We start from the raw sequence: 14,785 nt of genomic DNA on the forward strand, positions 1-14,785 counted from the left end.
ATTGGTTCTTACATTGCACCCATTGTTGTCAGGATAAGAATCAGCTCTCTGTAACTTTAAACTTGATAATCAAGGTAGCAAAACAAATAGATAGATCTATCCATTCATTATCCAACCCGCTGTATCCTAACTACAGGGTCATGGTGGTCTGCTAGAGCCAGTCCCAGCCAACACAGGGTGCAAGGCAGGAAGCAAACCCCGGGCAGGGTGCCAGCCCACCGCAGGGCACACACAACCACACACCAAGCACACACTAGGGACATTTTAGAATCGCCAATGCACCTAACCTGCATGTCTTTGGACTGTGGGAGGAAACCGGAGCACCCGCAGGAAACCCACGCAGACACTGGGAGAACATGCAAACTCCACGCAGGGAGGACCTGGGAAGTGAACCCAGGCCTCCTTACTGCGAGGCACAAATCGATAGATGAACTTTGAAATTACTGAGACAAAGGTACAAAGGAGCCACATGTTTATTGCTTTGAAAAATTTTAATTGGATGTTGTCTTACTCACTAAAAAAATTATTTCACTTGTTAATCTTTACATTCTTACTTGCCCTTATTACCGCTCAGAGAGTTATGAGTTTTGGCAAAAGCAATTGATACTAATATTAATATAAAACAAAATTCAGACTAACCTTCAGGTAGAGTTCTTCCATCAGGAAACTGTATTGTTTTTGTTAATCTCCTTGCTATTCCAGGTACCGGTGGACATAAACGAAGAGATTCCTTTATGCACATAGTAGTGTATGGTATTTTACTTAGATGCTCCCTTAAAATGAGAAAAAGAAAATGGGGTGAAAAAAAAAATTCTATATAGATTTATAAAAAAAAAAAAATTGATAAGAGAGATATGCTGATCCATGGGGTGGGATGAGGCCTCATTTTGGTAGGATTCATTTCACACAGTGTGTACTTTTTGAGTAAATTAAGATAAAATTATTCTTTCGAGGTTTACAGTAAGCAAAAGTGGCAGCTGTCAAATGGTACTAAACTAAGACAAAATGGAAGAGGAAGTGAGTTCCTTCTGCACAACGACTATGGTTTTGTCTCAATAAACAGTTGTATTTTCTTAATCTGAATATGCTAACAATAAACTGTAATCATTAAAAAGATGCAGAATCGAACATCTCTTTTTCTTTTACTTATGCTATCAGAGGCCACTTCCAAAACCAAATGGCTATCCTGACACTCCTGCAATCCAATTATAACGTTTACAAGGCCAGCTATATAGGGCACTGCATACTGGCATGGCATACTGGCGAGTACCAGCTGACTTCAAACACTGATGGTACACAGGAAAAACCCTAGGTTCTCCAAAAAGCAAAATGGAGTACTGGCCCACCCATGTTTTAGAACCTGTCTGGTGTTCCCTAGTCAACATTAATATGGATGAATTTGAAAATGCATCTTTTCTTATTCGTTTTTGCCTTCCACCCACAATGAAACAGAATTTTTAATGATAGAAAGAAATTGTTTTGAAAATGCTCTCCAGTGGCAAGCACAAGTTTGGGCTCCCTTGCTTCAAATGTCTGTTACTGTGAATAGTTACCGTAGATACTCATGTATAAGTCGAAATATTTATGCCTTAAAATTCATTCAAAAACACAAAGTCTACTTATCCACGGGGCAACACTAAATTTCATTAAATAGTTCTTTAAACTGTGAAATACCGCTCTTGAATTTGAGCATTAGCTTTTGCAGGTTTTGGATAACAAACATACCATTAGCTGCCAGTAGATGGCGGTAACCAGAAACATACAGTATTTCGGACCATAAGGTGCACCGGATTTTAAAGCGCAATATCAATGAATGGGTCTCGATCCCGCTGTCATAAGTATCTTCGTTTGTTACATACGAAATAAACGGATTGGTACCGGAGGTGTGCGGTCGAATCGCCGAGTAATACTCTTCACAAAACAGTTCAGGCTTTATAGCGACCAAGTCCGCATGTTCTTGGAGTTCGGTCCACGCCGTCTGTACAAAAGGGTTACAATGGCGCTCACGTTCGTGTCCGACAATCCCATCCTCAAAACTTTTCTCCCAGTTTACTTGTAGAAAACGGTGGGACATACAGTAGTTTCCTCTTACATGGGCGATTTCCAAAGCCACCACAATTAGCACCAACCTCTTTAGGACAACTCTGCTTCCAGGTCAGCGTCTACCCCTAGTTTTGTCGCCATTCACAGTTTCCTAGTTACACACTTCACCGAGAGAATACACCAATTTTCTTTCAGTTTTACAAGCTTCGTGTCACTCACTTGTGCTGGCAGGAATAATCCCGGATGAGCCCCCAGTGTTACTTTTCCTGCCTGTCTCCGGACCGTGGTCGGGTTACGCAGGGGAGCTTCTCCTTCTTCGTGTCCAGTGGTGTGAAGCTCCAGGGCCAGAGCAACGTGCTCTGGGGTAAAACCCTGTCCCTGAGTTCCCTTCTCCTAATGGTTGACTTTATTATCTCCTTCTTTTTAAGGTGCCTGTTTTAGCTTAGCAGAGACCAAAAACACAAGAGCCCCACCACGCCGTCAACAAACACTCAATCCCAAAACTCCACCCCCCAAAACCCTGACAACTCCACCCACATCCCACATTCAGTATAATTGGGATGTCAGGCTGCTATTTTAAGCTCTGATCCCAACAAGAGTCAGACTTTGAAGGATTTGAAGAAGACACTTAGGGCCACTTTATTATATGCGAGGGATTTGAATACAAATTTAATTGAAATATTCTAACTGTAAGTAAATGAATAAAATGTTTTTGGAGTTTTCATTTTGGCTTACTAAAATTCTTCAAAGATTAAAATGTTGAAAGTCTGGGCCCAGGTACATTGGGTATAATTATGAAATTCAAAGAATTTGATAGGCTGTCAAGCTTTACCCTCGACTTATACGCGGGTCATAACAAATTTCATAATTTTCGGCTTAAACAATACACTCGACTTATCTGCGAGGTCGACTAATAGGCGAGTATCTACGGTAAGTGAGCAGAAGATGGAACTGAATCACCAAAACGCATAAAGTTAAAGATGACACATTTCTTTAATATTTCAGCAAGATTACATTTTATTTCCATCACTCACAGGTACAAAATACCAAAACAATGAAACGGGCCTGGATCAAATCTGTGGGCACTCGACATGGTCAATACTTAGTAAGACCCCCTTTGGTAAATATCACAGCTTCTAAATGCTTTTTGTTGCCAGCGTTTAGTTCTTACTTAGGGTTTTTTCACCAATTTGTCCTTTCAAAAGGCTTTTAATTCTGCAAGATTCTTGGGCCGTCTTGCATGCACTGCTCTTTTGAGATCTATCCAAAGATTTTCAATGATGTTTAGGCGCCTCTTGAGGTATCCCATTGTAGATTTTGAGGTGTGTTTCGAATCATCAACTTGTTGTAGGACCTATCCTCTTTTTAACTTCAGTTTTTAAAAAGATAGTGTGATGTTTGCTCCCAGACTGAATCCATTCTTCCCTCTACTAATGAGATGTTACCTGTGCCAGTGGCTGCTACAAAAGCCCAAAGCCTGATCGATCCACTCCCATGCGTAATAGTTGGAGATGTGTTCTTTCCCTGGAACCCTTTTTCTCCAAACATATGTTTGCACAGTGCGGTAAAAAAAAGTCCACAGGACTTGTGTCTGAAATGCATCAGGCTTGTTTGGATATAATTTGAAAACTTTAGACACTGAATTTTGTGTCTGGGACTTAGGAAAGGTTTTCTTCTGCTGACTCTACCATGAAGGTCTTATTTGTTCAGGTGTTTCTGCACAGTAGGACAGTGTAACACCACTCCAGAATCTGCTGAATTCCTTTTTTTGCCTTTCTAGCAATCCAAAGAGCAGTTCTTTCAGAAAATTTCCTTGGTCTTGGTCCAGACCTCACCTTGACCTCCCGTATTCCTGTTAACTGCAATTTCTTAATAACATTGAAAACTGAGGCAACAGCTACCTGAAAATGCTATGCTTAAAACACAGATAACTTCAAAAAAACATGTACTGCATTATGTTGCTCATTACTTGAAAAAGTAATCTGACGCACGTTACTTTCAACACATTACACTCAACCCTGATTAGCAGACACCTTTCCATTGTGGACTAATAGAATAAAAATATACTTTACCAGTCCATGGTTTCTTCCCCTGAAAGTATATCCTGTATTTCTTCTCTGCATTTTTGCTGGTGTTCTGGGTGTAAAGCCAAATTGTACAGGATCCAAGAAATGGCACTAGCTGTGGTGTCATGTCCTTCAAACATAAATGTGTCCACCTCTGCCCTAATGTCCTCATCGGAAAGGCCTTTGCCATCTTCATCCTGAAATGAACAAACCATCAGTTGAAGGCCACTTGGCTGTCATAGCAATTAAGCAAAAAACTAAAATTGATCTTGAACTAACTACCTAAAGACACTTTTGAAAATGTTTCTGTATAAGACACATGCACAATATCCTTTTGTGTAGCTTTTAAAAATATTCTTATTTTTAAGGATTTCATTACATTGAATACATTACAAATCAGTTATTCAAATCAGATGAAATAATTAATTAAAGCAGAAGTGTGTCAAGAAACTACATGGGCTCCTTTATACCAAAAGCACTACAACTGCATAATCTCACTGGGACTGGGACTGAAAAGTCAGAAGTTTTCTTTTCTTTTCTTTTTCTTCTTTTTTTTCTTGATTTTTAGTCATTCTGGTGTATGTTCAGAACAAAGTATGTGTTTGTATATGTACTTACAGTTGTGCTTGAAAGTTTGTGAACCCTTTAGAATTTTCTATATTCCTGCATAAATATGACCTAAAACATCATCAGATTTTCACTCAAGTCCTAAAAGTAGATAAAGAGAAACCAGTTAAACAAATGAGGCAAAAATATTATACTTGGTCATTTATTTATTAAGGAAAATTATCGAATATTACATATTTGAAGGTGGCAAAAGTATGTGAACCTTTGCTTTCAGTATCTGGTGTGACCCTCCTTTGCAGCAATAACTGCAACTAAACATTTCCGGTAACTTTTTCTCATTCCTGCACACCAGCTTGGAAGAATTTGAGCCCATTCCTCCGTACAGAACAGCTTCAACTCTGGGATGTTGGTGGGTTTCCTCACATTAACTGCTCGCTTCAGGTTCTTCCACAACATTTCGATTGAATTAAGGTCAGGACTTTGACTTAGCCATTCCAAAACATTAACTTACCCATAACATTACATTACTAACTTACTTAACCCTAACCCTAATTTCTTCTTGAACCATTCTTTGGTAGAACGACTTGTGTGCTTAAGGTCGTTGTCTTGCTGCATGACCCACCTTCTCTTGAGATTCAGTTAATGGACAGATGTCCCGACATTTTCCTTTAGAATTCTCTGATATAATTCAGGATTCATTGTTCCATCAATGAAGGAAAGCCATCCTGGCCCAGATGCAGCAAAACAGGCCCAAACCATGATACTACCACCACCATGTTTCACAGATGGGATAAGATTCTTATGCTGGAATGCAGTGTTTTCCTTTCTCCAAACATAACGCTTTTCATTTAAACCAAAAAGTTCTATTTTGGTCTCATCCGTCCACAAAACATGCTACCAATAGCCTTCTGGTTTGTCCACGTGATCTTTAGCAAACTGCAGACAAGCAGCAATTTTTTTTTTTGGAGAGCAGTGGCTTTCTCCTTGCAACCTTGCCATGCACACCATTGTTGTTCAGTGTTCTCCTGATGGTGGACTCATGAACATGAGAGAGGCCTTCAGCTGCTTAGAAGTTACCCTGGGGTTCTTTATGAACTCGCCGACTATTACACTCCTTGCTCTTGGAGTGATCTTTGATGGTCGACCACTCCTGGGGAGGGTAACAATGGTCTTGAATTTCCTCCATTTGTACACAATCTGTCTGACTGTGGGTTGGTGGAGTCCAAACTCTTTAGAGATGGTTTTGTAACCTTTTCCAGCCTGATGAGCATCAACAACTCTTTTTGTGAGGTCCTCAGAAATCTCCTTTGTTCGTGCCATGATACACTTCCACAAACGTGTTGTGAAGATCAGACTTTGATAGATCCTGTTCTTTAAATAACACAGGGTGCCCACTCACACCTGATTGGCATCCCATTGATTGAAAACACCGGACTCGAATTTCACCTTCAAACTAACTGATCATCCTAGAGGTTCACATACTTTTTCCCTCACAAATATGTAATATTCGATCATTTTCCTCAATAAATAAACGATCAGGTATAATATTTTTGTCTCCTTTGTTTAACTGGTTTCTCTTTATCTACTTTTAGAACTTGAGTGAAAATCCGATGATGTTTTAGGTCATATTTATGCAGAAATATAGAAAATTCTAAAGGGTTCACAAACTTTCAAGCACAACTGTATTTACTTACTTGCTTAAGTATTTATTTATTTAAAGAGCTTTTGTAAAAAAAAAACAAATTCCCCCCGGGTGACAAATGCGATTCTATCTGTAATTCCCCTTCTACTCCAGAGAGTGCAGTTACCTTTTTCATCAAATTTCTATTGAAACTGTAAAGGTTATTCAACTGTTCACTTTGAAGAAATTTCTTATGTGTGTATGTTTAAGGATACAGTGAACATTTTGGGGCCATAGGATTTGACTCTGAATAGCCAAAAAAACGGGACTGTGCTCACTCCCTGAATGCCTCTAATGAAGTCAAATCATGATAGTGTTAAGTGTTGTATTAATAATGTGTGTGAAAAACTTTCTGTGCAAGGACCCTACAGCACTAATAGTGCATGTACATAATAAATATATTTAAATATCAATTCACCATTCACACACTGTGCAAAAACAAACACATTACATAAGTAGAGACTTAGACGTACCAACAATTCATACACTATACAATATACACCATTAACACAAAATAAACAGCTGTGGTGCAGTGGAATGTAGTAATGATAGAAGATCTGCCTAAATGGGGGGTGACAAGGAAAGGCAAAAATCATTATGAAGCATTCTAAGAGCTTGATGGTAGAAGCTCCTGCTGGTCTGGAATCTGATTACATGGGGTTGTCTGCCCGAAGGTAATAATGTGAACAGTTCTTGACTCAGATGACTGAGCTCATTAATGATTTTAGTGGCTTTCCCTAGACAACACCTAACATATGTGTCATGTAGGTTCGAAATGTCACCTCAAAAGATTTCTTGGGTAGCACACACTACCCTCTGCAAGGCTTTGTGACTGAAGTCAGTACAATTCCCATACCAGACAGTGACGCAACCAGCTAGGATGCTTTTAATAGAGTTGGTTTGAATGATCTGAGGGTCAGGGCTCATACCAAACCTCTTCAGTCACCTGATGTAAAAAAGGCTTTGTTGCATCTTCTTCACCCCTTCTCTGGTGTAAACAATCCATATGACATCTTCATAATCTGACCAGTCATAGGGCTCTGCATGCCCAGTTATACTTCAGAGCAGTGTGGGATGATATTTTTCACCATTTTTCATTTACTCACTGTATACGCAATCCCTGTGCTCTTTTAGTAATCACAGACCAGGACAATGCCCAATTGATTACTCTGAACATTAAAAGTTGTAGTTTTGAGAAAAATGTCAGTGTAGCTAGACAAGTCTAATGTAGCGTGCAGCCGGGGGGGCAAGCAAGCGTGGCCAAAGCCTTACCTCCCACTGGACGCTAGATGGCAGCCCCCCTGCGTTGCAGCAGTGCCTCGGACTCCCGCAGGGCTTCATGGGAGTTGGAGTTTGGTGCAGCCCTCCTGGGATCTGCGAGTACTGCCAGGGGCTGTTGCAGCAGGATCTGCGGTGCCATTTCCGCCACACCCAGAAGTGCTGCCGGAAACTAGGTCATCAAGCACCTGGAGCATTTCTGGGCGCAGTATAAAAGGAGCGAGCAGACACTACTTGGGGAGTTGGGAGGAGGAAAACAAAGCTTGACCAAAGGAGTGGAGAACAAGAAAAAAAGAGAGAAGCATATTGTATTGTGCTGTACTCGTTCTGAGATTGTGTTGTGCCTGTGGGAAACAGGGGAAGGTGTTTCCCATGAGGTAAAAAGGAAAAAGAAAAATTATGTGACCCTTGAACTTTTGTCCCACGCTTGTCTGTATTGGATTCTGGCGGTGGTGCCAGCCTGGTGGTCCACACTATAAAAAATAGAGGTGCACCAAGGAAGACAGTGATAGCTTTACCCAACACACTAAAAAAAATTCTACCAAGAGAGTAAATGACTGAAAATGTTTAAAGACTCAAATTGCTAAATATATGCATCAATTGAAGTAACTAACAGACAGCATTGGAAAGCCTTCAGCAAAGACATTTCACTGTCTGAAATGATCCCAAAGACAATGAGTGTGTTTTTTTTTATATTTCTACAAAAGAAAATGGACTTTATGTAAAATTTTAAAGATTTAGAAAGAGTGTTAGTTTATTAACCAAAAGTGATGAGGCCCTGCTTTGGAATTTTTAACTTGGAACATGTACATCAGAACCTCACCTTGCAAAAATTAAACTTATTTACATTTAGCTTTATGCAGAATAGCATCGGAATATACAGAAGAAAGGAATGCAAAACTTAAAATTACCATATTTTGTATATCATGCAAGACGAATCAGTGGACTGAGATGATGCAAGAGGTGATCTTCTCATGGTTTTTGTACGGTCTCAATAAACAGTTGTATTTTGTTAATGGAAAAGGAGAGTTGCTAGGTATATTGGGCAAAGGATGTTAAGGATAGAGTTGCCAGGCAAGAGAAAGGCCTAATAGAAGGTTCATGGATGTGCTGAGTGAGGACATGCAGGCGATGGGTTGACAGAGCAAGATGACGAGGACAAAAAGATATGGAAACAGATGATCCGCTGTGGCAACCCCTAACGGGAGCAGCAGAAGTAAGAAGAAAATTTCATTAAGAGAAACCTTTCCCCAAACTGAGACTGCATATGACTTATGCATAGGGTGACCAGATGGGTTCGGCTATAAAGGAGGACACCGACAGTCAAAAAGGAGGTCAAAAATTAGCAATTACACTCACCTAAAGGATTATTAGGAACACCTGTTCAATTTCTCATTAATGCAATTATCTAATCAACCAATCACATGGCAGTTGCTTCAGCGCATTTAGGGGTGTGGTCCTGGTCAAGACAATCTCCTGAACTCCAAACTGAATGTCAGAATGGGAAAGAAAGGTGATTTAAGCAATTTTGAGTGTGGCATGGTTGTTGGTGCCAGACGGGCCGGTCTGAGTATTTCACAATCTGATCAGTTACTGGGATTTTCACGCACAACCATTTCTTGGGTTTACAAAGAATGGTGTGAAAAGGGAAAAACATCCAGTATGCGGCAGTCCTGTGGGCGAAAATGCCTTGTTGATGCTAGAGGTCAGAGGAGAATGAATGGGCCGACTGATTCAAGCTGATAGAAGAGCAACTTTGACTGAAATAACCACTCGTTACAACCGAGGTATGCAGCAAAGCATTTGTGAAGCCACAACACGCACAACCTTGAGGCAGATGGGCTACAACAGCAGAAGACCCCACCGGGTACCACTCATCTCCACTACAAAAAGGAAAAAGAGGCTACAATTTGCACAATCTCACCAAAATTGGACAGTTGAAGACTGGAAAAATGTTGCCTGGTCTGATGAATCTCGATTTCTGTTGAGACATTCAAATGGTAGAGTCAGAATTTGGCGTAAACATGGATCCATCATGCCTTGTTACCACTGTGCAGGCTGGTGGTGTAATTCTGTGGGGGATGTTTTCATGGCACACTTTAGGCCCCTTAGTGCCAATTGGGCATCGTTTAAATGCCACAGGCTACCTGAGCATTGTTTCTGACCATGTCCATCCCTTCATGACCACCATGTACTCATCCTCTGATGGCTACTTCCAGCAGGATAATGCACCATGTCACAAAGCTCGAATCATTTCAAATTGGTTTCTTGAACATGACAATGAGTTCACTGTACTAAAATGGCCCCCACAGTCACCAGATCTCAACCCAATAGAGCATCTTTGGGATGTGGTGGAACGGGAGCTTCGTGCCCTGGATGTGCATCCCACAAATCTCCATCAACTGCAAGATGCTATCCTATCAATATGGGCCAACATTTCTAAAGAATGCTTTCAGCACCTTGTTGAATCAATGCCACGTTAAGGCAGTTTTGAAGGCGAAAAGGGGTCAAACACTGTATCAGTATGGTGTTCCTAATAATCCTTTAGGTGAGTGTATAGTTTCCAACTCCAATCAACCGCTAATCGCTGTCCGTTGCGCTGTCAGGCGGAAATGGAATATAAAACAGTGTTGCCGCTACTTGATGTTACAATTATTGATAACGTGATAACGTAACGTAATGTCATGCGGTGATGCGGATGAATGTAGAATGGACAAAGGCTGCTCACTCTCAGTATATATCATATGTAATTAGTCAAAAACTGTCAACACTGTTCCTGATTCTGTGAAAGGAAGACATTTTCATGAATTTCTGGAATGTCTGGAGGACGGAGGAAACCATGTTAAAAAAGAGGACATGTCCTCCTTTTGGAGGACGTCTGGTCACCCTACGTATGCAAGATGACTGATGTGCACAAGCTGAGCTACCTGCAAAATTCAATTCCTGTATGCAGCTCATGTATACAGGAAATAATGCTCGACACAGGCAATACCAACTTCACTGTATTGCAAGGGCAATATACGGTCATCTAGGAACATTACACTATAAATGGTGCACAGAAACAATTTAGCGTAAGATGCATTTCTATAGTACATTAACTAATTTATCAGTATTCTGATTATTAAGTTGGCACTTTTACAAGTACTCCAACACATTTTATGTGTTTGGGTTGGTCTGCTTGTCTTCAACAACTTCCCTTCCTGAGCAAATGCTTTAGAAGACTATGCTATCATTAGGTATGGCTTGGGTTTGCTTAATTCTTAATGGCATGGATTTCACAAAATTTTAAAACATTTCTTTGTTGGTTTGCTCCTTGTTAACATGATTGCAGCACACAAGTTCTGCATTTTTTTAACTGCACATTGAAACTGTGAATCTTCTGTTCTCCCACATCTCAGAGGTGTTCTACTGGATTCTGATTGGGAAGGCCACTGAGGAACACTGAACTCATTGTTGTGTTCATGGAAAAAACTTTGTTTTGTGACATGGTGCATTATCACCATTGCTAGAAGACTGGCGAATTTTGGCTATGAAGGGCTGCACATGGTTAGCAACAATGCTCTAATAGACATGAGGTGTGCCAAGAAAACATTCCCTACACCATTACACCCCCACTACTGGCCTAGACTACTCACTTAAGACAGGTTGGGTGCATGGATTCATGCCATTGATGTCAAATGCTCACCCTACCATCTGTGTGCCTCAGCAGAAATTGAGATTCATCAGGTTAAACTTCTTCAACTGTCCAGTTTTGGAAAGCCAGTGCCTTCTGCAGCCTCAGATTTTTGTTTTTGGTGGACATGAGTGGAACCCCATATGGTCTCCTGCTGTTTTTTTGTAGCCCATCCACTACAACGTTTCAAAATATTGTGCATTCTCAGATGCCTTTTTGTTCACTATAGTTGTACAGAGTTACTATATGTATACAGTATGTGTGTGTGTGTGTGTGTGCATGAGTGTGATCACTAATTGACTCACACTCTGTCCATTCCTGGCTTTTGCCTTTTGCCTGAAGCTACTGGGACAGACTCCAGTCTTAAACAGGATTACACAGAATAGATCAAGCAAGAGCCATCTGAAAATGATCCATTTCAATATTCACAATAATATATTTTTCTAAGAAGAATCCTAACTGTATTTGATAGTATAATTACAAATATTAAAAAATTAAATGTAATTAAATACAGAAAATTCATTTTTGTAAGGGGGACATATCCATGTTTACCATAGGTATGGCAAATAATGTGTACAAGAATTATTGTGATGATACAAGAAAATGTTACCTTTTTTTTTACCAACTTACTGTAGCAGACAGCAGAATATCCAGGAAGTCAAGGTATCGTTTCTGTTGAATTTTAGAAAGTTCTTTCTCGTCCTTCAGAACTTTTTTTCTTTCTTTGATCACTTCTTCTACAAATTTGAAGAGGACAAAGTCAACATTTTAAAAAGAACATGAAAGTCTTACCACAGGCCTTGTCATTTTGTAACTTTGTTAGTGTAATTTAAAGTCCTCTGATCTTTTTTCCCCGCAGTGTAATTGACAATTCAGTCTTTCACAAGACCAAAAACATGAGAAATCCGATTATCGTGCTTTTACTTCCTCAAGCCATCGTTAGGCTGCATATGGGAAAGGCCACTTAATCTGAATCTCACTCGTAGACGACTACGGCGGTTGGAATGTGCAAGGGTTTCAGTTGCTACTAGAAGTACCTGAAGAGTATTTGTGGGTCATGATTTTTAAAAGTATTCCTTGGAGTTGCATGGTAGCTGGTGACCAGGGCTCAATTAGCAAGAGAAAGAAAGGCCAGAGTGTGAAAGAGCAAGATTTTTTGAGGAAGGCGAACATGTACAAAGCTAGTCATACTTGTGGTTAGCCTATTGGCTACAGCTGTATAAGTAGACCTTTTATTCATTAGGTGGCTATTATTTTATACAGTAATTGAATTATCCCTTGCTGTAATTGTTCCTTCTTATGTTACTAAATCCATTTTTTGTTGGCTACTTTGGTCTCTTTTGTCTGCGAGTGTGTTTACATGCATACACAAAACTGAGAGAAGCGAGTATCACGGTTAAGTCAGAAATGTGACTTTTTAAAAACCTCCATTTACATGTGCGAGTCCAGTTCAGTGGGTCGTTCTTGGCAAAATGCTCCAATTTTATTAAAGTGCACAAAAAGAGAGTTAAACATCACCTTTGACCACCGAGAATCCAAAAACAAGCATGGAGCCTGTATCACCCCAGCAGTGCGAGGAACATCACCTTTATAAGTAACTTAATTACATTACTCATAACTTACAAAATAATACCTAAACACACTACCAGCCAAAAGTTTCAGAAAACCTCAGTTTTTCCAGTTTGTCTTCAATTTTAATCAACTGAAATGCAATGAATAACCTAAAATGATGAAAAGGTAAGCAGTAAACTGCCAAAGGTTTAAAACTTAGGTTAGCACGAACTGAAAAAAGCAAATGTCATAATATTACAAGTAGGCCTTCTTCAGGGAACAACTAATAGGCTACAACTTACAGATGTTCTGCCTCAACTGAAGTAAATTAAGCCTTGCAAGATGAAGCAAACAATTTTTGTAGGTGTCCCAACTTCTGTTGATTACTTAAAAACCTTCTGTCTTAGAGCCGAGTTGGAACAGATTGTGTTCCTACACCCTCTAAAGTACTGCTTCAACAATATTCCAGTAATAATGGCAAGAAAACAGCAATTACAAAATAAATGAGACAGATCACTATTACCCTTAGAAGTGTAGGCTTTTTATTTAGAGAAATTACAAATAAAAATAGTGTCAATGCGTCAAGTGGTGTCCTACACAATCCAAAGACAATTATAGACTCGAAGAAACTCTGATAGGAAGAGATCCGGCAGACTCAAAGTCACAAGCCAATCAGAAGACAAGATTCTGAGGGTCACCAGGTGCCTCACAGCACAACATCTTCAAGCACAGCTTAACAGTGCAGGTCGAAAAAAGCAAATCTGAGTTTGTACTGTGAAGAGGAGACTTTGTGCTGCAGGTTTGACAGGGCGAGTGGCAGTAAGAAAGCCATTCCTTCCTACTGCTGACTGGACAAGGCTCCTTTTACATACTCAGCGTGAGCTCTCAAAGATTTACGGTATGAACACTGGCCACTTAGGTCACCCAATTGCACTGTTATCTATAGCAGATACTGTACAGTAGCTGGATTACAATGAAATCAACACTTCATTTATAGGTTTCTGTTACTGGATTGCACTACTTTACACTCTTCCGCTTGGCTGTGCAACCGACCCGTGTAAAGGAGCAGTGCAACGGTACTTTGCATTTTGCCTTACACTGAGATAATAACAATGCAGGTATTTTTACTTCAATATTTTTTGTGTTCTTTATTTCGCCTTTTACAATTTTTTGTATTAAGAATTTGTTAGTTTTCGCATACCCCTTGGGGTCAGAGCGCATTGTACAGCGCCCCTGGAGCAATTACAGGTTAAGGGCCTTGCTCAAGGGCCCAGCAGAGTAGGATGTCTTTTGGCAGTGACGGGGGATTCAAACCGGCAACCTTCGGGATACCAGCGCAGATCCGTAGCCTCAGAGCCACCACTCCACCCCTACACAAGTATTGTTACTTTAAAATGTACTCAGTTCTACATAAGGAATGTTACTTTTAATGTGTTACCCTCAACACTGCTTCCAAGATTGTGCTGCGGAGTTTAGCACTGTAAGTTCAACTCATCAGGAGACAGATTATTTCAGCCAGGAGAAGCAATAATGCAATCGTCTGAGCATTTGCATCAGGAAATTTATTTTTGTGGATGCCTCCGACATTTTCCACAAGTGGATGCTATAAGCTTGTGTGACACAAACATATTCACAGGTTAACTGAGTGCAACAGACATACGCCGACTATACACTGCAACCTGATTAAGGGTTTACTTGGCCAAATGACTGTTTTTTTTCCACAGAGATATTTATGTGTGTTAACACAGTTTCTCAGAGATCAGTGACCTAATTTCTCTAACCAGAATAAGGGGATTTCTCCAAATTATTCTCATGAACTCAGATTATGTTATTAAAGCACACGAAAACACACCTGTGGTGGGCTGGCGCCCTGCCCAGGGTTTATTTCCTGCCTTGCATCCTGTGTTGGCTGGGATTGGCTCCAGC

General features: G+C 40.2%; 1 protein-coding gene across 1 annotated transcript in view; it reads right to left on the bottom strand.

The window, feature by feature from the left end:
• The window catches only part of LOC120538363 (cytochrome P450 4A6-like), a 70,633-nt gene that overhangs the window by 8,212 nt on the left and 47,636 nt on the right, over positions 1 to 14,785 (bottom strand). The window contains exons 7-9 of the mRNA XM_039767840.1: positions 11,939 to 12,045; positions 4,116 to 4,306; positions 640 to 773 (exon numbers count right to left, since the gene is read on the bottom strand). Of these exons, the coding sequence (XP_039623774.1) occupies positions 640 to 773; positions 4,116 to 4,306; positions 11,939 to 12,045 (432 nt within the window). The remainder of the gene's footprint in view (positions 1 to 639; positions 774 to 4,115; positions 4,307 to 11,938; positions 12,046 to 14,785) is intronic.

The sequence above is a fragment of the Polypterus senegalus genome, chromosome 10 (assembly GCF_016835505.1).
Source record: "Polypterus senegalus isolate Bchr_013 chromosome 10, ASM1683550v1, whole genome shotgun sequence".
NCBI lineage: Eukaryota > Metazoa > Chordata > Cladistia > Polypteriformes > Polypteridae > Polypterus > Polypterus senegalus.